The 23136-nt window shown below is 38.6% G+C and overlaps 1 protein-coding gene across 1 annotated transcript in view; it reads right to left on the bottom strand.

Moving 5' to 3' along the window:
* The window catches only part of TASP1 (taspase 1), an 85874-nt gene extending 63046 nt beyond the window's left edge, over positions 1-22828 (bottom strand). The window contains 7 exon segments of the mRNA XM_061461534.1: positions 313-392; positions 6581-6665; positions 8142-8262; positions 16657-16725; positions 17959-18026; positions 19511-19728; positions 22739-22828. Of these exon segments, the coding sequence (XP_061317518.1) occupies positions 313-392; positions 6581-6665; positions 8142-8262; positions 16657-16725; positions 17959-18026; positions 19511-19655 (568 nt within the window). The 5' untranslated portion in view covers positions 19656-19728; positions 22739-22828.
* Positions 22829-23136: the final 308 nt, after the last annotated feature.

The raw sequence follows: 23136 nt of genomic DNA, 5'->3' as shown, positions 1-23136 counted from the left end.
TGGATTACATCTGGAGACCTGCAGGACAGCGCTGTTACGGAGCCTGGTAAAAAATGTCCTTCATTGGATTTAATCCTAGAATCACAAATTCGCTTGAATTAGATATTGCGAAAATGCAGCTAAAGTAGTAGTCTGTAATTTTTTTCTATTTACTTAATAGAAAATTAGTAAACTTAAACCATCCTTATATACCATAATATCATCAGCTAGTTGAACGTTAAGAACAGTGAAGTGATGTACCCCTCAAAGTAGGAGGCACCATTTAAAATTACTCTGTCCTGTTCTTCCTACTGACACCACCAGTTTACTCACTTGTAGCCATGATACCTGGAGGACATGCTGGTATCCCGTGATCAACTGCCCATCTGTAAGCTCCTTCACCAACTAAAAAGCTAGGAGACACAGAAGAGGGAGTTTAAACAAAACCATATAACAAATCCCCCTTTTCTTGCAATTACTTTTTTTCTATTTGGTTTGGTCACTTTAATATCATAAGCTGTCTACATTTCACAGAAATGTCAGCTATAATTACATTTGGCAACCTTATGTAGTTTCATTAAGAGACTATGCAGTTCTGACAGTAAGGTTAGTATTGGATAAAAACAAGTGCTATTAAATTTGAAATTAATTACCAAATAGCACCAGCTTTTAATTGCAGCTAAAAAAAAAAAAGGAAAGAGCAGTCTAAAGCCTAGGTCTCTGTAACAACTTAGTGAGATCCTGAAGACCAACAACATGGGATGAATGAGGCGAGAATGGTTAAGGTATTTCCAGTAGTTAGCCAATGCCACAGCAATATCAAGAAGTATTTTGAGAAGTACAACACAAGCTAAAAATAAGCCTTATTTGGAAGGCTGAAGGTCTATCTCATGGAGTTTTATTAAGCAGCTGCAAATAGGAAAAGTTACTGAATTTTTAATATACTTGCTAAAAAAACCCCAACAATCTCAGAAGTTGTTTTTTAGTCAGTAGTGAACACTTTGCAGTAGTGAGACAGTACACACTGCCAGGACAATGAATGACAGCAAAAGATATACATAGACATGTAGCTTCTATGGAGAGGAAAAAAACAAAACTAACAAGCCTCAGTTACCTAAGTGTCCCTGTAAAGAAAGGCACCTGATTCCATGAAAAGAGGAATGCAATATGTAGAAATGATATACTTTCAGAAAGCTGCTGCACAACAGTACTGACAACAGCAACTACTTCCAATCTTTAATTTCATATCCCACTTTTGAAATAAAAATAACACAACTGCCTAATGGACACGAGAAGTAAAGACTGTTACAGAAATACCAGACTTATGAATATGAGGCTATAGAAGATATTGCAGATATAGAGTAGTCCCTGGGGCCACCTAGTACTACAATTTCTGAGAACATTATTGATATAACAAATTTGATAGCATTAATGCTGTTGGAAGTTTTCTTGACAGTGCTATATTTGACACCTGCAGCTTTCAGTACGTAGTATTTTGAAGTGGTACATTCTATCTGAACACAGAGAATCACAGAACGGTTTGGGTTGGAAGGGACCCTAAAGACCATCTATTTCCAACCCCTCTGCCACAGGCAGGGACACCTTCCACTAGAGCAGGTTCCTCAAGGCCCTGTGGCCTTGAACATTTGCAGGGAAGTATTCCAGGAATCTTCTCTATGACTTAAACAATACAAGAGCAGTGTCCAGTTTTCCCCTACAAAACTCTCAAAAATTAAAGTTTACCTAGATGAGGATTTGAACTGTTAAATATGTATTTCTTACCATTGTTAGTGCAGCTCCAGATAAATATTGTTCACGTTGCAAGACACTGTAGGATAGTTACTGGGTACTTTGCGAGAACTCAAGTGTCTCCTATTAGGTAAGCTAGTGCTCAAGAAACAACCTGTCACTTTCATTAACCTAAGAGAGAAATGCAAACCGTGGCCAAACCTAATTAAGCAGTATTCTCTACTGACTAAAAGAAGAAGGTTTGATAAAACAATTTATATTGAGAGGAAGGGTAAGTGGAGAAAGTAAAAGTATCAAGCTTAAGCATTAGGAGATTTATATATGGTAACTAGAATAGCACAGATCAGTCAGAAATACTGTATTTTACAAGGAACATCATATTTGCCTTTTTAATACTTAAAAACACGGTCACTAGTATTTATGAAGACTGTAAGAAAACCACACAAGAACACCTCAAAGTGATGCGACTTTTTCTTTGCTCACACTTTAATTCCTAGATTCTTCTCCTTCTTATAAAATGGGCACAGATAAAGTATTTTACAGCTCTGGTCCCAAAGAACAGTTAGATTACGTGAAGCAGACATTTAATTGAGGCCCTGCAACACCACAGAGATCATCCACCTCTTTTAAATTTTTCAGTTCAGATTTCTGGGAAGGACAGCAGAATAAGTTAAAATATACAGTTCACCAAAAAAATTACATAAATCAGAATACTACCTAGACTGCATCTCCTATAAATTGAGATATAATTGTTTGGTAAGAGACTGCTACAGGACATAGAGCATGACCTCAGTTCTGCAGGTAACCAAATAGGTTTAATTTAAACAAGACTAAACAGTCTTTACACCGTCCCAAAAAGGAAGTTCTGTGATCGCACAGCCACACACAGTTACATCAGCCAAAGATGACAGGGTGGCAAGAGGGTGGGAACCAACAGTCTGGCACTAGGCAACTGCTTTAGCTGCCATGAGAACCATCCATGTGGCCATGTAGAAAAGGTGCAGCAGGCAAGGATGAGTAGGGAATACTATAAACTGACATAAAACCAAAACTACCTTTAAACAGCTCTCATTAGCCTTGATTTACTGGGGGAGACAAAAAATAGGGAAAAAAGCCACTGGGCTACAGAAAGCAGTCAAAATCCTACCAAGTTTCAAAAGCCATTTGGGTAATTCAAAAGAAAATTTTCCAAAAGGGTGGGGGAACCCAAAACCAAAATATGAATGAGTTTGTGCTCTGCTACTCTGATAGCTGGTCTTGCACAAACAAGATAAAAAGACCTCTTTGCAATTATAGCAACTTAAGAGTACTCTACAGTTGTTACAAGAATACGTAGAAAATGAAAACATCCTCCCAGCAAGGAGCCAATGCTTGGACATTTTAAGTTCCAGGCAAGCTAGACGATACTAATGGTAAATACAATTAAAGATCTCTAAAAATGGTCCTTTTGGGCAATTTTCTCCCAGAAGATTATTATCCTTGCTCTATTTGCTATAAAGAGGACCATTTAATATGGGCTGTAGGGAGACAGGCCACAGCAAGCTAAACAGAAGGTGAGATTCATTAAAGATGCTCAAGGCAATCCTGAATATAACAAACTCACTTTGTAATGTTTATTACAAAATGCAGCAATCGCTCTGAAATCACTGCTACAAAGAAGAAATTGTTCAAATAAATACAGAACAGAGATGAAAGGTGGTCTAGGTCTTCACTCTAGGCACTTTCTTGACTATACATTGCCCTGAAAGCTACACAAAGTACATAACCTACCTACAGTACTGTAAAACTATGAAGTAACTATAAAACCCTGTATAGGAGGGGGAACAAAACCCTAAGAAGGGATTCTTTCCCATATGGGTTACTACTACTAGTATTAATACTGAAAAAGGGATACAGACATTAACTTAGGTATCAGTAGTACTAAGGAGTTCTGAGAAAGGAGACATTTGTACCACCCTGCAATTTTTACACTTAATAGTAAACAGATGTAAATAAGCCTTTTCCCTTAGGAAGGTCACCGTTTCAGTATAAAAAAATCTTCAAACATACTACTACAAAACATCTAATCCACTATTCCTGTGACCAAAGATCAATTCCAAAGATCCATCCAGTTTGTAACTGTGCACTCAGAATAGTGCTTTCTTTTGTAAAATCATACAATGAACAGGATACATATCATCATCTATGATAATACTTAGCATTTACAAGGTCAGTATTTTCTCTTCCTGTGTACACAGGGAGAGAAAATCCTGACATTGAGCCAAATAAAATATGGCAGAAAGATGTAACTTGGACCTTAGAAGTTTCAACAATTGCACTCATGCATTCATGGATTCTCTACTTCCAACTTTTTAAGTTTCAGTTTGGACAGTAGGATTCTGTGTTTTAAAGAAGATATTGATCCAGAATGACACATTCTACAGATCAATTTACAGCAAACTGCATACATCAGTTAGAACACTTGACCACTCCTTCCCAATAAGCTTACCACTTGGAACAAATTCATTCACACTCATTAGAATTTTTTCTACTGAAAACTAGAAATGTACCACTTTGAATTTATTTTCAACTGTCACTATAAAAACGGGTGCAGAACAGTCACAAAGGGGCCAAACTATCAGCCTCCATGTCTTCATTTATAGACAAGAGTCTCCAGAATGCCACTTTTACTAATCTCACAGTTACTGAATTTTTTTTGTGGGTTCACATGCCAAAACATTCTGGCCAGGAAACATTAGGTTAGTTTAAATGATGCTATAGTAACAGTGTCTACCACTAGGCTTCTTTAACAAGACAGGTCCTTAGGGTAAGCAGTATCTGGAAAATTCCCCAATACACTATTTGCCCATGAAAATCACAATGAAATTTGGCTATCTTTACAAATAAAAAAACAGTTACTAAAATCCTGACACTTGGTAGGAATGCCAAAATACAGCTGCTCTCTTGTCATTTGACTACATACATTCCCAGCTTGTGCAGGTATATATTTCAGTACCAAAACAACATGTCATGCCAAACCCTGCCAAAAAGGCAAGGCATGAAATTGTCAATATTCATCACCTAAAATGAACATTAACTCTATCCTTCTGAACTTGGGATACCCCATATGTACAGAAGCATCTATCACAGTAAGTCTATAGTGCAACCCATCATATCCTGCTATTACAGATTATTTCCAGGATAACTAAATTGCTCTAATAAAAGTTCAAAATCCAGAATGGGAAAAAGGAAATGAAAATATGTATTGGGTAACTGACGTCCACAACATTTGCACAGTAAACTGTATGTGTTGGCTCTGAAGACAGTTCACCTCTCGCCTCGAGAGTTCAAGCTCCCTTGTCTTTAAAAACATCTGCTAGCCAAGACTTTGCACGGTGTTTTAAAAGATTAAGTCTTGTCCTTTGAGGGTAAGAGGATATAGTTTCTTTTCCATTCAGGTTTTGTTTTTTTAAGTAACAGCAGCATAAAATAGGTCATGAAGTTACAGCAAACATGCTAAAACACCAAGTACCCTTCCTTACAACAATCTGAGAGAACACTGTGACGATACAGAAAAACTAAACCACAAGTGCTTGTTCCTGTAGCTGACTTCAGTTCTAGTTCAGGAACACCAAAAAACTCCCCTCATTTGATACTCTCTTTAATGTAACCCAGCTAAGCCCCACTTTCTCCTAACATCTGAAGAAATGAGCTACTAACAGCAGTAGAAATTCAAGTTCTTATTCCGTCTGAATACTTCTAATTCTCTGAAAAAAAGAGTAAGTTCTCTTACTAACTACAGTTACTCTTTTCTTTCTTCATTAAAGAAAAGAGTTTTAAATGCACAGTCTGCTTGTTGGTGGTTTGGTTTCAGGGTGGCTTTTTTTTTTTGATCTATGAACTTCCTTAACTTCCTTTGCAGCATGACAGAACACCGAAACAGTGCTTTTCCTCACTGTTTAAATTGGAATGCTATACCATCCAGCTACAGACTACTTGGCTGATTTTACAGAACAACATAGGAAGGAGAGTAATATTTGTGTATCCAAATATACATATTTTAAACTACATAAATCATGGTTTAATACATCTGCAAATACTGGAGTCCATTAGTTAGCAATTGGTAGCAAATCTCTGCTGCATGTATGATAACTGAGTATAGCAGTGTATTAATACGAATTGCTCCAGTTCCCTACTTGTCAATTTAAGCTGTTAATGAAAATAAGACGGCTTTAAGAGCAATCAATTCTGACACATCTCTTGGATTCTTTCCAAAATAATGCATAATATTCCATCTAAGTATTAAACCCATCTTAATAAAGGAATGCACAATTTCATTGCTGTTGTAAATGCTATTAAATCTACCTTTAAGATAACTTTCCATTTTGGCTAAGAGGAAGTTACTAAACACAGCACATTTCCATGCTATACCTACCAAATAAAGCCACAAAGACGGGCAGTAAAGCAGGAATAAGGCAGGATTCTTCTATATACTTGTAAGAATTATATTGGTTTTTTTAAAGGTAGATGGAAGCAAAGGCAGTAGAATTTCATTTTAATCTTGACGTACTCAGTGATTTCTCAAAACGCTACAGTAACAAATGTAAGAATTCAGTATGACATAACTGGAAATAATCACACAGACAGAAATTATCACAAAATGATGTTGCCATCTATTCACAATACTTCATTCTAACCACAGCTTCATCAAGTGCACAAGATGTTTCAAGATCAGAGAAAAAAGCTTATCTTCATTTTAAAGGCTGGTATGTAAAACAGCACCAGCCTTCTTGGCATAGGATATAACCTTCAAACATGACATGCAGTAAGAGACAAAAGACCAAAGTAAAGTCAAGCAGAACAAAGCAATTACCAAGGTGGAATTCTGCCAGCAGAGAGTTTTCCCTTCTGCCCTTCACACAACAATCTATTTGCAACTGAAACTGGATTCTTGATTCCTGAAAAGAAAAATCAGCAAAAAATGGGAACAGAACATTAAAATATTTTTCCACACAGCATTGTAGTGTTCATTTTGGCAATGGAAGTCAACTTCCTTTAACTTCCAGAGCTTTGCCAAGTCAGTAAGAGACACCTTATGTTATATTTCAATTTAAAATCAACTTCATTACTTTCTCCTTCACATATCCTATCAGTAGTGACAAGCCCTTCTTCTAATCAACACACACACACTTTCTCTTTTTTAATGAAAGAATCATATTGAAATATTAGGAGTGACCTCCTGCCATAGAAATCTTAAATACAATCTATAGTATGCTACAAGCCAAAGATATTTTATGAGCATTAATTTTTCAAGATGGAAAGAGCTTTCATTTGGGTCGATCTGGCCAGAATAGGGATTATAGGATTCAGGCTTAGCTGTCTCTCACTCCCTCATTTCCTCCTTCCCCATGGTTGGAAGGATACATTTTGTAACAATCAAGCCCTGAAACACTTCATTTTACTATTTATTTAAGATTTATGTCTACATGAGGAAGTTATTTCCAAGGTTTAGAGCTATTCTAGGATAAAGAACAAAGCTTGAATTTTTGTCAGAAATGCTATTAAATAGGAACAATTAAGGCTGTTCTACATACTTGAGAAAAACCTCAACAACGTCTATTTGGGATATATTACCTCGTATTTGTTTTGTACTGAAAGGTAGACCTGGACACAGAAAAACCTTCAGAACAACAAAGACAGAGAACCACATCAGTTCTCAGATTAAGTCCCATATTCAAATGTATCTAACCTTGTAACAGTAACACACAAAATAAACCCAAAGGTAACTGATCATGTGAAAGGAATTACAATGAAAAAATATCTACAGTTCAGAGAAATGCTATGTCCAAGCAAACGGCTTGACAGGTGAGCAGCTGTGCCCACTCTCACCAATACATGAGAGGCTTCAGTCTGGAGGCTGGTACCCTGCATGGCCTTCTGACACTATAAAGGAAACTTCGGCCCCACAGTATCCTAATCTGACCAACCAAACTGAGAGATCAAAATACCAAGCGACCTTATGATTGAATTACATACCACTAAGTTCTTCACGGAAATAGAGAACAAAAACTAATATAAAGCCTAATTTTAATATGTTTTAAGACAATTCCATTTTATTATAAAGTTATCATTCTACAAATCCATCTGAGCAAACTCTTCTCCATTGTGAATACTGTCTAGTATTGTACAATTTTTCTGCATCAAAGGATTATCAGTGAACTAATAAGACAATATTTTACACAAAACAAATGAACACAAAACAGCGTTTCAGGGAGCAGGAATGCTTCCCCCTTTTTTAAAGGGGGCAGGTTTTATTTAAACAGCTCAGTATTTACAATGTGTCCCTCCCAAAAAGAAAAAAGTAACAAAAAAATAACAAAATTGATCTTTGCACTTAAACCAGTAGTTAGCTTTATAATATGTAGTCAACATACCACTCAGCGCTCCAACAGCTCCAAAATTCAATGACTTCCCATCCATTATACTGGCATCACATTCTATCTCACCCAGAAGGTTTAGGTTAGACCCCAATCCTGCATTTGTAAAAGGAGAATCCTAAAAATAAGAACAAAACACTGTGAGGCCACATCCATAACAGACTCGATCAAAACCTTGCTGTAACTGGTAAAACGACACTCATCTTGGTGCAGTGCGCTTTCTTATTCTAGTAGTTTAATCTCCCGCGACAAAAACAGCAGTGTGAACAGGATATCTCATATTACGGTAATAGAGACCTTACACCCTCTACAAGGTGTGATGTACCTCATGTGCTAATACAAAAAAAACAACCACTCAACAATTTAAGATCACCATTTATATGCAAGCAGAAGCCTGACAACACAAGTGAAAATCTCTTCTTCCATCCTTCAAAATACGCACTTCCTTTGGTCCTTAACCCACCGAGTAACAGTTAAGTAGTATCTAATAACCACCGTACAGAACACAGCCTACCACTGAAACTCACTGAAACTGTGACATAGCAGCCAAACAGAACTGTACCTTTCCTTAACATTCTAAGCCTAAGACTGCAGCTGGTATGCAGAAATCAAGACATTCAAGAAATCAAAACAATTCACTTTGTAAGATCTCTGTGATCACTAGCATCAGGATAGTCATTACTGCGGTCTAGAAGCTTCTTGAATAAAAGCCAAAAAGTATTCCACAGCAAATATGGAACAACTTCTAATAGACTAGTTATAAACCTAACTCCTCTTGTATTAGCACCTTCTTGTACCTCTTTGCAAAATCAAGGTTCTCAAACAAGAAGCTTCGCATGCTACAATTAAAATCACTCATTTCTGCCCTTCCCATTTCATCAGTGCATCCCCATGATTTTAAATCCACAGACTGTCAAAGCAGCACCAGTTAAGGTGTCTCACAGCCAACTCAATATAATCCCCTTCCTAGGTGAAAGGACAAAACAAATAAGAAAGGTAACAGCCCAGACCAGACAAATACTAAAATTTCAGAGATGCTGCTTTCAGAGTTTTGTATCTGTTTTTATTACATAAAATAACCTGTGATGTTACTGATGCATCTTTGCTTATTTTCTATTTTACTGATGCAACTAAGAAAAATGATTGTCTAGACCACATGTGAATATGTCAATGAAATTAGATGGCCATGCTTTTATAGTATATGTAATAAAAGCTGAATCAGGAAACAAGTTACTGGAAACAGCTCAAAGTTCTGTCTTAAATGTAATGTGTAATGAATACAAGGAAACAAAAGAGCACATGAAAGAAAAATTTGATGTGCATCAGTTAGCTTTAGTTAACTTTCAAATTAACATAAATACAAAACCTGGTTTGCAAGATGTTGATTCTAATTTACAAAGATATTTGAAGTGCTCTTAGTGTCTGAGTCATCAAAACACTATCTTCTTGGAGAATCATGAATATATAATACATGATTAATACATAATCATGAAGCAGACTGTAATCTCTCCATGTTCGTTTTGTACTACTCATTACCTGCTTTTTCCTTCTGCATCCAAGAAATAATACAAGATTTTACCCCGATTTATCGATCCTATTTTATCCCACACCACAACGGGTCTTCAAACTCACTGTGTATATTCGCAGTGGTGTTCATTTTGATAGCTATGCCTCACAGCAAATAAGTAAATTTGAAAAGATTTTAGGATAACGAAATATTTGCAGTTTAGCACACAGGGAATAACTTTCACGGACTGGGGTGGGATATGATTAAAAAAGGCTACCAAGATGATGGCCTTGAAAAGGTGGACAACTGCAAAGCAGCTGCTGGCTGAACCGACTTCATTGCTCCCCAGGCTCTACGAGTATGAAGAAAAATAATCAGTGAAGTTTACAACAAAAGGAGCAGAGAAGTGAAGAAAGGAATCTGTACACAAACAGTGAAAGGTACTTGGAGGATGAAGGAAAAATAGGCACGTGTTATGATGAACAACACTTACTCCTAGTGCTGTCCAAGTTCCTTGCCCATGGGTAATCAAGAGAGCATAGACCTGCAAGCCTGGAGACAGATTTCTAATGTTCTGTTCCAAAAACATTCACTCAGTACATTATACTCAAAAGCATTAGCAAAGAGGAAGAATTTTATGCTGTACAGATTTGTCACTGCCACAAAGCAAACACAGCTGTTACCTTAAGAGCAGATGCCATGGCCAAATAAACTGAGTGAGAAGGACCCATCAGAACAGAAGTCCTAGTAACAGTGTCCAGAGCCCTTCTGCAGCCAAGACACAAACTCTCTATCCTCTCATAATAATCAAAAGAAGGAAAGAGGGTTGGGAAAAAATACAGGCTAGAGCGTCACTGGTTCACTTTATTTCTAAAAATCTAGATATGTTCAACGCTTTCTAGATATGTTCACCTTCACTGCCACAACATCAAGGATGGACCAAGGGACAACTTATTCAGATGATCTCAAGACAAAGAGAATGCCTATGGAATACTTATCAGAATACCACACAATGTTGCATAAATAATAACTCTACATCAACAAATCTGTAGATGCCTCTTTGGTGGCTTAACTCTTTCATTTTAGGACTCGGGAGGAATCTCACCAGTACAATCAGTCACAACATGAGCAAATTCTCCACCAAAAGAAATAAAGACCCAATTCTAAGCATCTGTTCAAAATTTCTGTGGAGCTTTACAACCAGAGGGCAATTACGAAGACGGTCTCAGAATTGCCAAGAAGATGGTCTACTCTATCTTTACAGATCTGAAAAGCGATCTGGTAACAGCTTTAGATAGGGCAAACACATGGAAATTTCAATACCTACCCGAGTGTCTCTGAGATGAGATATAAAGGCTTTGAAATCAGACAGGGGAAAACCATTATAAAACAAGGAAACAGAAATTCACACCTTCTTCTGTGAACAGGCAAAGACATGAAATACACCACACAAATACATCCCTTTTTGAAAATATGAATCTCTGTAAAGCCTGACCAAAAGATTTCAAGCTTCTGATATATAAATGGAGGAATACAGCTTACAACAATGAAAGTGTATTTTGACACGAATGCAGAAGTATTATTAAAACAGAAGTGTGCCTGTTTTCAATGGGGGAAGAAAACAGAGTTAACTGAAGCAGTCCCTTCATAGACTCAGATAGAAAAATGCAGTACTGCAAGAACTATATGACTACCATGGGATGGGGAAGAACCCAATCAAAGCATGTATCCAATAAGAAGGAAGAAGGGAAAGGAAGAAAAAGGTTTATTCTATCATTCTATTATAATAAAAAGGTATCTTCAGGAATATACATTTATGTGTTTCTGAAGACATAAGGAACCCAAGCAGAGATCGGTCTGATATTACTAAGGCGACTGAAAAGAAAGACAAGCAAATCAAGCATGAGCTTTGCATGTTAACAGCAAGCCCTGTCACCATAGAAAAGTTAAAAAGAAGAGGGAAAAGACAAACAAAAGGCTTTCAAAGCATTTTAACAAAACATAAGCTTTTAATTAGGTGAAAAATTCCAGACTACCTGGCAACTACTCCACCACTGAAGTATCTCTAACTTACAATGTAAACCTGCAGCAAAGGAGATAATACAAAGCTTTAAGATGTGAAACAAGTTTCATTTTCCCAAGTCACCTATATTGTAAAAAAATCCCAAGCTACCAAGGGTATCATTCTTATTTTTTAGAATCCTTTTTACTTCCAGATGTATTTATAAATCTTCCAGCAGCAAACACAGCCATGCTGAAGTTTCTAGCTGTGGTCAAAGTTGGAATGCTTGAAGAAGTTACTCAACACTATTACACTAATACTCCTGAATTAATCTAGGCAAATAGATAACAGAGCTCTATTTTCAACATGCACTAAAGAACATTCCATCCATCTTTGATACAGTTTTGGCCATGGTTTATTTGCAACTTTAGAAGGGGTTCAAGTCTACAGGCATTTCTTTTTACACATTCTGATTTTAAAATTTATTTTTGGAGGAAATTTAGTGACAAGAAGTACTAATCTATAAGGATGTCATGTCCCTTTCAATGACACCAGCTAAAATGTTTTCAAAGAACACTTTAGTCGTAGATTACTGTTAGCCATTCTGCTGCAAAACATCATTGTATTGTTTTTAACTAGAATTAACAATTTCCACTTTATTACCCATTAAAAGTTCATCTACGGTGACTGCCTTAATACAACAAGGCCGCTGGCATTGTGCTTTCATCTTGGAAGACGAGTCCTTGTGTCTGACATTGTATACTCAAAAATCTTAATTACTACAAATTTAATAAATAAACAAAAATAAGGAAAATAAATAGTAAGTTATTTCAGGGCAAAATTTTGCTAACAGCCACACAACCCCACTCCTTGAGTAAATCCACAGGTTCAAAATAGCCTTGGCACTGATCCACAGGAAAAAAAAACAAGAAAGATACACACAAACAAAAAGGTAAATTGAGAATTTCAATAGCAAGGAAATCAAAACCCAAACTGTGACCTCCACCTCCCCATCAATCATATTAATTTTCCATTTAAAGAATGTTCATAAAGAGCGTTCTACTGAAGGCAGATTAAAGAAACAAGTGATATATACACAGTATTAATAAAATTAGACTAAATTTAGAAGTTTGAAGTCTTCATCATTCTTTACAACCAACTTGGGTTCTTGTCTCCACTACCTGAATTGCAGGCTCAACAGTTGAGGAAGAGCTTGAAATTGTACATCATCCTCACAGCCAGCCATAAATGCAACCAGCATGTAGTTTTGTTGAAAACTGCAAGTTCTAAGGAAGATGCATAGGAGGGGAATGCCCAAATCCCTTTGTTTCAAGAAAAACCTCAGACTTCATATGCTGGCTGATAACAAGAGTGCAAAAAGAAATGTTACTTCAATACTGTCTTTGTAAATGATGAGTCTTATGAAGCACCTTGTCCAGAAACAGTTTATTAACAAAAGCTGAAAGAGGTAACATGTTCATTTGTTTCTCTGCAATGACAAGAGTTCACAAACTGCAAACATAACTGCCTTTAATCAACTTGTCAAATACAGCTGACGCTTATGGAGACCAGCACAGTTATTTTAACAGTATTCTGGGTCAGCTGCTCTTGTTACTTCACAGAAGGAATCTACCTTTTCTCTAGTAATTATTATTTTAATCACAGAAGACGAGATTCACATACCCCAACAAAGAAAGGCCGGTCTTTCTCCATTTAGAGCCTGCACAAATAAAACAAGAAAACAGACAGCATACCACAAGCAAACTGTCAGCTTGCTCATAAAAGATCAAGAGCAAGTCTTGCGCCTCAACAAGTCTTTGAAGTGATGCCTCTTGGATTAGCTGAAATACCGTGTAATGGGAGTTGTGTAATTGAGTGGAACTGAGGAATAAAATTAATCTTTTGTGACACTTTCATGAAAAAATACTTGTGCTGTGCAAAGGCTACAGATTTTTGGAAGAGAGCATTGAAAGTTCTACAGAACTGTAAAGGTGATTAAATATTTGAGATAAACTCACTGTAATGTGCCCTACAGCAACCAAAATATCAAGTAATTACATACAGTGGTCCACAATGGAATTTGTTATCACGTTACAACCTTTTGTTGTTTTGTATCTTAATCTGTATTAGTGACATGTGCAGACATCGTCTTCATACAGATTTTCACTATATATTTTCCAACTCAAAATACTGAAGTACTTTGAAAAAACAAAGTCATGTTTTTTCCTGCATAAACAGAAGCGAGTGTCAGCTCATTAGAGAGACAGACATCATGCAAACTCACAGTTTTACCAATTAAATGTTGTAATTGATGAGAAAAACTATTCTGTTTGCTTTGTTGACTTGCCACATACAGTTTCTGTTTTCCATAGAGCAATAGGAAAAACAGCAGAATTAAAACAGAAGATGCAGCTCCAGAAATGCCTGGAGGTGGTGTGCAGAATGAGATATGAGTAGATGCAAACCTTTCAACATCTTGAAATCTGAATTCAGATTTTGGAATTTCTCATACCAGATCCAAAAAAATGCCATTGCAATCCACACCATTTTCCATTTTAAGTGTACCTTTGATTTTTCTCAATGTAACTGCATAGCTACGTACCTTAATTTAAAGGAAGCCCAAATCCCAAACCAAAATTCTTTATCCCAATAACAGAGAACAAATCACAATTAAGAGGTTTTATAAATCACTTAATGAATAAACAAAAGCCAGTAATTACATTAATGGAAGCAGTACAACCTAAATAAATTGATATTTAATCTGAAAAAAACAGGGAAAAGTGGGGGGGGAAAGTAGGTTTTGTGCAACAGAACACACAAAAACACTATCCAAGACAATTATTAAACCAGAAAGTGTAATGATGGTACATCTCATCACAATAGTAGCATGACAGACAAGGAAAAAAAAGGTTTCTGACTAGAGTAATTTCATAAATTGAAATAAATTTCATAAATTGAGGCACTGGAATGGGTTGCTCAGGGAGGTTGTGAATGCTCCATCCCTGGCGGTGTTCAAGGCCAGGTTGGACGAAGCCTTGGGTGGCATGGTTTAGTGTGAGGCGTCCCTGCTCATGGCAGGGGGGTTGGAACTAGATGATCTTAAGGTCCTTTCCAACCCTAACTGTTCTATGATTCTATGAAAAAACGTTTTAATTTCATCTTGAAGACGTTACTTCTTACACAGAAGCTACTTAAGAGAATTTACATCTACTAAAGAAAAATCTCTTGGGGACAACAGAAACAGACAAAATATTTACCCCAGATGCAGCTCCAAAGAGATACATAACTGTTAATTTCAGCTTCTTAAAGCATGTTTTCTTCTGTGTAGCCCAGTAAAAAAAATCCCAACACAGAGCAGATCTTTTTTTTTCTGCCCAACTGAGGAGGGAACTGAACACAAAACAATCTTGTGAAGTAGCAGCAGACTCAGCTTATGGAAGTGCATTATAAATAATTCCATTAGAGAGAGGTTGTGTGTTTTCACCTAGCTGTATTCTGATGTTTAAGATAACACATGAAAGCATATTTGAACAGCTCATTGGAGACCAAAACTACTGTTTAAATCCAAGAAGCTCGCCAAGTTAAAAGTATGACTGAAGTCTTGGCTCCCAGTCAGCATGTCTAACACACATTAAAGTACATACTGCCTGCCTTATGCTGACCCTATCAAGTATGCTAATTCACACTGTCCCAACATATGTGTAAGCAAATCCACTGCTAATCCTCTTAGAATACTACCATAAATTCCAAACCCAGCACAACACTTAGATTGCCTTCTATCTTTCCTAATGAAGCTGGAGAGGAAGAAGCAATTACTCCTTATAGGAGAAGAGGAATACCTGTTTCAATCATTACTGCCATGAGAGATTAGTGGACCTGGGACAATAACAAAACTGCCTCATATATATTTCAAAAATTCTTGCAGTTTTACTCTCTTCTACGTTATTTCATAGGGACCCTTTACTAAAGTTAGATGCTATAAAAACTTCACCACTCAAAAAAGAGGTTTCCAGAAAGCTCATAAACAGCTGCCCATCTCTTTGTGATTATCAAGACTTTATCTTAATTAACAAGCACCATTTTGAAATAAAAGCAGTACTTATCCTTCTACACATATTTTATCATAAAAATCAAAAAAAAAAACCCCAAAACATTATATTACACTGAAGTCACATTTCTCTGACCAGCCTGCTTCTAGTCTCTAATCCTATCAGAGATCACACAGACAGAAAGTAAAAATGGAAGGAAAAATGCCTTTGAAATTGTACTAATGTAAGCTCATAGCAAAAGTATGTTGTGGTATAAATGAGAACTTAAAACTCCTACTTGATTTTCACGGAGTCCTTTAATTGCATAGAGAGACAAGCAGCCTTACATTTCTACAATAACCTTTGTAGAATTGTCCTGAAGAACTGAATGAGTTATGAAGAACACAACCCAAGAAAGCATCCTCAGAAACAGTTACCTCACATTAATTACAACATGAGGGTTAATAGAACTGCTAAAGACTAACTACATCTAAATTCCTTGCATCATTAATTCCAAGATATGACAACATATCTCCGTGTGAGATATTAATGCAAACAAAAAGAATAAGGACTTTTAATTTCCAGTCAACATATATGACCAGTAACATGATTTTCTTTCCTATCTAAGAAGCAGAGCCAGTACAGTCTGCCTGAGCTTGGTAATTCAGAAATAAAGTTCCCCACAAAGCGTTCAGTAAGTCCTTAATAACTATTTATTCTTGAAGGTTAAAGACAATCTGACAAGGCATCCTTAAGATTACAGCCAAATGGCACCAACTAGACAACTTCTATTCAGTTTGCATTTTTTAAAGTCTTTAAATACATTTACTCCAAAATACAGTGGAAAAACAAAAGATAAAATTAGTGTAGCACAAAACGGGAAATCTCAGTAGACTTCCCACTCGAATTAATATCTTCCTACAGAAAAATCTTGCAACTGAAGAGACATATTTACTCCTAGTCAGAAATTCATACCTCTAATTCTATAAGTGCTGCAGTCACTGCATCTGTTGCAAGAGCACCAGCCTGTAGCTTTTCAATTGCCTGTAAAAACAGAAGTATTAGTTGATGATTAGGAATTTCTAATATTATGTGACTAAGCCCTATATTTTCTTAGCCCTGTACAAAACAAAATCTTCACCAATTAGTTTGAAATGTAAGATCTTCAAATTATATACACACACAAAAATGAACTTTTAGAGCCTAATACTATTTTTTAGATCCATATTGGACTAAAACTTTACATTCAAGCTCTCTCAGGGAACCCCAGGAAACAACTGTGTCTGCAGCTTCAGTTGCAGGACAAAATGCAACTGTTTGTTCTTCAGACAAATTATTTATGCTGGATACCAAGCTTAAGGAACCAAACCAAATCTCAAATTAGACTTAAATACAACAGCAAACAACCTTTTTTTCACAGATAATTAGCTGGAAAATGGGTATTACCAGGGCTAATGCATAATTTTAATGAAGATAGTGTTAAGTTTGGATGATTTCTGAGGCTTTTCATTACAAAATTAGATAGGTATTAGGATTGAGCAACAGAACTGCAAGATGAAGTGATAATTATCAGAGGCCAACTCTGAGACTCTTCTAAAAAGCCTGCCAACCTCCCTAGCTCCTTCTCCCTGGAGAAAGCAAAAGGCAACAGAAATTTTGGAGGCAGGTCTTCCAGCTTCTCGTTCAAGACACAGCAGACAGGACTTGCCAGTTCCAAAGCTAAGTTCTTAGGGGAGATACAAAACATTAATTTTGATGGAAATTCAAGTCTTGCCATTACTCCCTTTCCAGGGATCAGATTTTTTTGTTTTTCCTGTTTCTACCTCCCCTCCTATTAAGAAGTTAAGAGCTATCAAGAAGAAATGAATTCTAGAAATCTTTGCATTCACAGAGCAATCTGGATGCTAGAGATTAAGTACATTCCAAAGAGAGTGGACATAGATAAAAGAAAAATCCAGATACCACATTTAGCTCAAGAAATCCTACAGCCTCAGGAACGGTGCATGAAGCTGTAGGAACATTCCATGCAGGTACCACTGTTACCTCTCCTGCTCCCCCACTGTTCCTTTGGTGTCTGCTATATATGCATCACTGATAAGAATGTTGCTGCACCTCGTGGCCATGCACTCTATTGACCTGGTATCACGTTAACGCCTCTAGAAATGCATACACCGTGTGTAGCTAAACCCAAATATGCCCATTCACGCTGAAGGGAAAGTGCTAGCGAATACCTTTCTTGTATACCCACTAAAGGGCTGTAGAGGTGGTAAGACATACCTTCTGACACGCTCTTTTGCACACATGCTTGTATTCTCTAGCTTTGGATTCGGAATGATAACCTGCACCTACAATTAAGGCAAAAGGAAAAGAGTTTACGCTACCTATCAAAAGCCTATAATTCACATAAAGATTTAAGATACATGCAGATACAGCCTTCCTGATTCCAGATTACACTGGCGTTTCCTTTTTGTATCAATGACTGACAATTACACGCACACCAACATTGATTCAAATACACTCAATAAAATACAGGATACAGAGCATATATGCAGAAGCATGCAGGTATAAAACTCAGCATCATACAATCTCTTATGAAGTTCTTTACTGTAAGGGTGGTGAGACACTGGAAAGGGTTGCCAAAGGAAGTTGTGAATGCTCCATCCCTGGCAGTGTTCAAGGCCAGGTTGGATGGAGTCTTGGGTGACATGGTTTAGTGCAAGGTGTCCCTGCCCATGGCAGGAGGGTTGGAACTAGATGATCTTAAGGTCCTTTCCAACCCTATTATATCCTGTGATTCTAAAAGCACTGTCCAACAGATTCCAGTTTTTCTTGTTCTTGGGGGCCTACAAGGATGCTGGAGAGGGACTCTTCATCAGGGTCTGTAGTAACAGGACAAAGGGTGATGGGTTTAAACATAAAAAGGGGAACTTCAGGTTAGATGTAAGAAAGAAGTTCTTTACTGTGAGGGTGGTGAGGCACTGGAACAGGCTGCCCAAAGAAGTGGTAAATGCTGTATCCATGGCAGTGTTCAAGGCCAGGTTGGACAGAGCCTTGGGTGACACGGTCTAGGGGGTAAGAAGTCCCTGCCCATGTCAGGGGGTTGGAACTAGATGACCTTAAGATCTTGAGGTCCTTTCCAACACAAACCATTCTATGATTCTATATTTTAAAGATTAATAGTACTTCACAAAGAACCTACTAGAAAAGAATTAACGAATAAGACACACATAACACATTATTTGTCTATCACATCTGAGTAGATGATCTTTTCATTACATGTGGAAAGTATATATAGTAATTCACTAAAATATGGACAAGATAAAAAAGTCAAAAGTTGGAGGAAAGCTTTCAAAAGGGTAAAAAACCGTGAGGTTCTAGAACAGCCTAAAGAGCTTTCAGGAAGACTTGACTAGACTGTCCTTACAGTCAACTAGAGAAGAAACTGTCAGTAGTGAAACAGCTATGTTTCATCTACCCTTCTGCAGGATAAATAAATAGACTGAAAGACCTCTCACATTTTGTAGGTCTCCCAAGCTTAGCAGATAACTGCAGAATTTGACATTTTATAACCATTTAAACTTAGGGGGTTTCTTTGTCAAGGAGAAAAACAAAATAACATTCAGTTCATCCCAAAACTTACATTTTTATTAGCAGTTTCCAACATCCTCCAGCCAATGCAACTTCCAATCAAGGTGTCCACTCCCAGATTTACACCCAAAGTTAATGTCATTTCACTAACATACTAGCAGTCCAAAATCCATATAAGATTTTGATATTTAGTTTGTATATGCACTATTTCTATTCCAGCTGTTACGCTTCTGCATCTTACCTGCATGGACAAGCACAAATCCCACTCGTTTCCCTCTTTGGGTTTGCTTTGCTTCGGGCTCTTTGACCATCACTTTTACAGCTGTAACCTGAGACGATTCGGAAGGTAATACTTCTACTGAACTTAACCCCTTCTCCATGATCATACATTAGGATCACCATCTTCTACTGGAAAAGAGCACCCTTCCATTCAGAAATAAACTCTGAAGAGGAATCATCCTAAAACCAAACCACATGCATATGTTAGATACTGATTTCAAGAGACTAATTTCATACAAGTAACTTCAGAAAGCACTTTTGGAAGAGAGGTTTGAAACAAGAAGATTATGCCTCTTGAAAGAAGGGCTTGTATATTCTGCCTCTTCCCTAGCTGACAGTATTAATGAGATGTAGAGTAACCAAAGTCCATGGTGCAAGTTGAAAACAGCCTTTTTTTATGACTTACCTTGAATCTAATAATCCTCCTAGACATTGGAGGGAATTGTTGATAAAAGGCTTGCCCATGGCTGAGAGAAGGCTGCTTTCCATGATCTCCTTTTATTCATCAGTACAACTTATTTCTCTATTCTTCATGCTTAACTAGCTTTTAATGTGATGATGCTCCATAGCCACAATCTTCACTTCTTAAGTGTCATTCCTTGCTTGCCTGTAAAGTCCTAAGCGACACTTATAACAATGCTGGCAAAGCTGAGAGAGACATTCTACATGCTGAATTAATCCAGGAAATGAAAAAGCATGTAGTGTTAATACATGCATGGAAAAACCCTTTATAACATTTTGAGATATTCCAATATGATGCCTATCACTCCTACCACCTTGAAAGGGTCTACTTGTAACCTAAGAAGAACAGAAAGTGAATACAAATGAAAAAAAGAGATGTTTAATAATGGGACTTAAACCACAGATTTTGCAAACACTATATGGCTTACTCCAGTAACTAAATACCACTCCATTCAAACAACCAAAACAATGCAAATTATGTTTAGCAAGATTCAGTATTGGCACAGAACAAACCTCCTGGTTTACCACAACCATCCTTTCAATAATGAAAACTAGCACAGCTTTCTAGGAAGTTATTTCTTTCATTTTTTTCTTAGGTACTAAACATACATAGGTATCTTCATATATTTAAAAATTAATATTTCAAAATTAAATATGAACTTATTATTGCAATTATAACTGTGTATATTGATACAAAATGATACCACTACAACATGTAGACTCTACAGACAGAAAAAGCACTTATGGACTACATCCAATGGTAATGGTTTCCTGTATAAACTTCAGAGCTAAAATTTAAGTCCTGATCGCTGCATTTATTTCCTTTTTGCTAATAAAAATGAAGAAAGCTCCAGCAGCCAGTAGTACAGGCAATAAGCTGAAACAGAGTCAGTTTTGTACAGACTCCACTTTGCTACATCGTATTACACCACACAGGATATCATTAGAGCAATGAGGGCACAACAAAGCCATAAGTAAATGGACAGAGGAAAAAGTGAGGAACCTATATTCTTGCAGAAATGGAAGAAATAGTGTGGTGGTAGGGAAAGTAATAATGATGATAGTTAAATCAGTTTTGAAAACAAAAATACAGATGAAATAAAGACTAAATAATAACATAACTCCAGACTGAAAACCATAATTAGGTCTTTGCATACACTTGGGTCCGAGTATATATGTTTATTTTTACCAAACCAGTCAAACCTACCTCAATAATTTTGTAACATTTACACCACATCAACTCAATTTTGTCAAACCCCTTCTATCTCAAACCATTCTTCAAGTCCTTTCAAATTTCATTCACAAACCTGCTGGACCCAATCTGTCCCTTTGTATCTTCTTCTAGAATTCAGCTGTTCTGCTTCCTGGCTGTCATACATTCATCACTCCTGATCTCCTACCTCCATTTTACACAGTTCACTGCTCTATATCTGTGCAGCCACAGGAATACTGGCGGAATACACTCTGCTTTGATTCCTGACGAATGCAGAAGGGTTTGGGCTGGAAGGGACCTTAAACCTCATCAGTTCCAACTCCCTGCCATGGGCAGGGACACCTTCCACTAGACCAGGTTGCTCCAAGCCCCTGTGTCCAACCTGGCCTTGACCACTGCCAGGGATGGGGCAGCCACAGCTTCTCCAGGCAGCCTGTGTCAGTGCCTCAGCACCCTCAATAGTGAAGAATTTCTTACTAATATTTAATCTAAATCCATTCTCTTTTACTCTAAGGCATTCCCCTTTATCATATCACTACGTGCCCTTGTGAATCATAAAACGTAAGAAAAAGTCATGAACCAAATCATAAACCAAAATGATTTCAAACTGCACTGAAAATGTAACTCTGAGCCCTACACAGGCCCTCAAAAAAACGAAAGCAGATGTGTCACACCTAATGTAGAAAGAGTTGCTTTTGCTTTCACAGCGTGCTTGCCACAAGCACTACAGCTAATCCGCCATTCCCCCCGGATTTAAAGCTCTACCTAACGCTCACTGCACAGAGAACATCTCTACAGAGCAAACACAAACTCAGGGGAGGGCTGAAGAGAGAGATGTACACACCAGTGTCTCCATCTCAATACTGGGAATGTGGCAGAACTTCTCCTAAGAGCTTTTAGGGTTTACAGTAGGAAGCCTGAGAGCGGTAGAACGAAGAGCAACAGGGCGAGAGAGAAGCGCTTGACCCCACGACCGAGCAGCCGGGGAACGCTTCGATAACCAGGATGCAACAACAGCAACCGCGACGGTGGCGAGGAACCGGACAATCAGCAGGCACAGAACGAACCGGAAAAGAAACTTTTATTTGGAAAACACCCCCCTGCGGAACCTACCGCGGCCGCTGCCAACCCCCCGGAAACCCCCTGGGCCAAGCCGGGCCTGGAGAGAAGGAAGCATAGGGGTCGAGGCCCGGTCCCCCCCCCCCCACGCCCCGTTACCACCGCCCGGGGCCCCGCCAGCCCCGTGTCCCCATGGCAACCGCCAAGGGGGACACCCCCCCACCCCGCGCATCAGCCCCCCGGGAGGTGGGGCAGCAGCGGCGGGGGTGACGTCACCAGGGGAGCCCGCGCGGCCGCCTCACGGCGCGGCCGTTACGCCCCTCATGCGCTCGCGGAGCCCCGGGAGCGGCGGAGGAGCGATACGCGGGTGCGGGGAGGTGGGGGAGGACGGGCCGGAGAGAGGCGGGACCGGCGCGGTAAGGCGGGGCAGGGCGGAACCAGGCGCGAAGCACTCACCCTCCGCCGCCGCCAGCCCCGCGCACACCCGGAACCGCCCGCTCGCCTGTTGCCTCGGTGAGGATGAGGCGTCCCGCCCACCGCCTCGCTCCGATTGGGTGAGACGGGCCAGGCGAACGGAAATGGCGTCACGCTGATTGGCGTTCCGGTAGGCGAGTGGTGCGCCAGCTGCTGCGGGAAACACCAATCGCGGCGGGGGCGGGTCTCAGCACCGTGAGGGCGCCTCCATTTACCTCAGGGGGGCGGGCGGGCAGAGCTGTCGGCTCCTTCAGCGTTGGTGGGGCCAGGCCCCGGCGGCTCCTTCGGGTTCCCCGAGGAGTGGGGAGGCAGCGTCCAAGTTCTCCCCGAGGGGAAGGCGGCGATGAAGGCGCTTCGAGGGCCGAGCTGGGGCTTACCCG

Source organism: Pezoporus flaviventris, unplaced genomic scaffold (assembly GCF_033815535.1).
Source record: "Pezoporus flaviventris isolate CSIRO_AGI_PZ_B2104156 unplaced genomic scaffold, CSIRO_AGI_Pfla_v1 ptg000031l, whole genome shotgun sequence".
NCBI lineage: Eukaryota > Metazoa > Chordata > Aves > Psittaciformes > Psittacidae > Pezoporus > Pezoporus flaviventris.
Note: the sequence above shows the minus strand (reverse complement) of the source record. Positions and strands in the feature narration are given on the sequence as shown.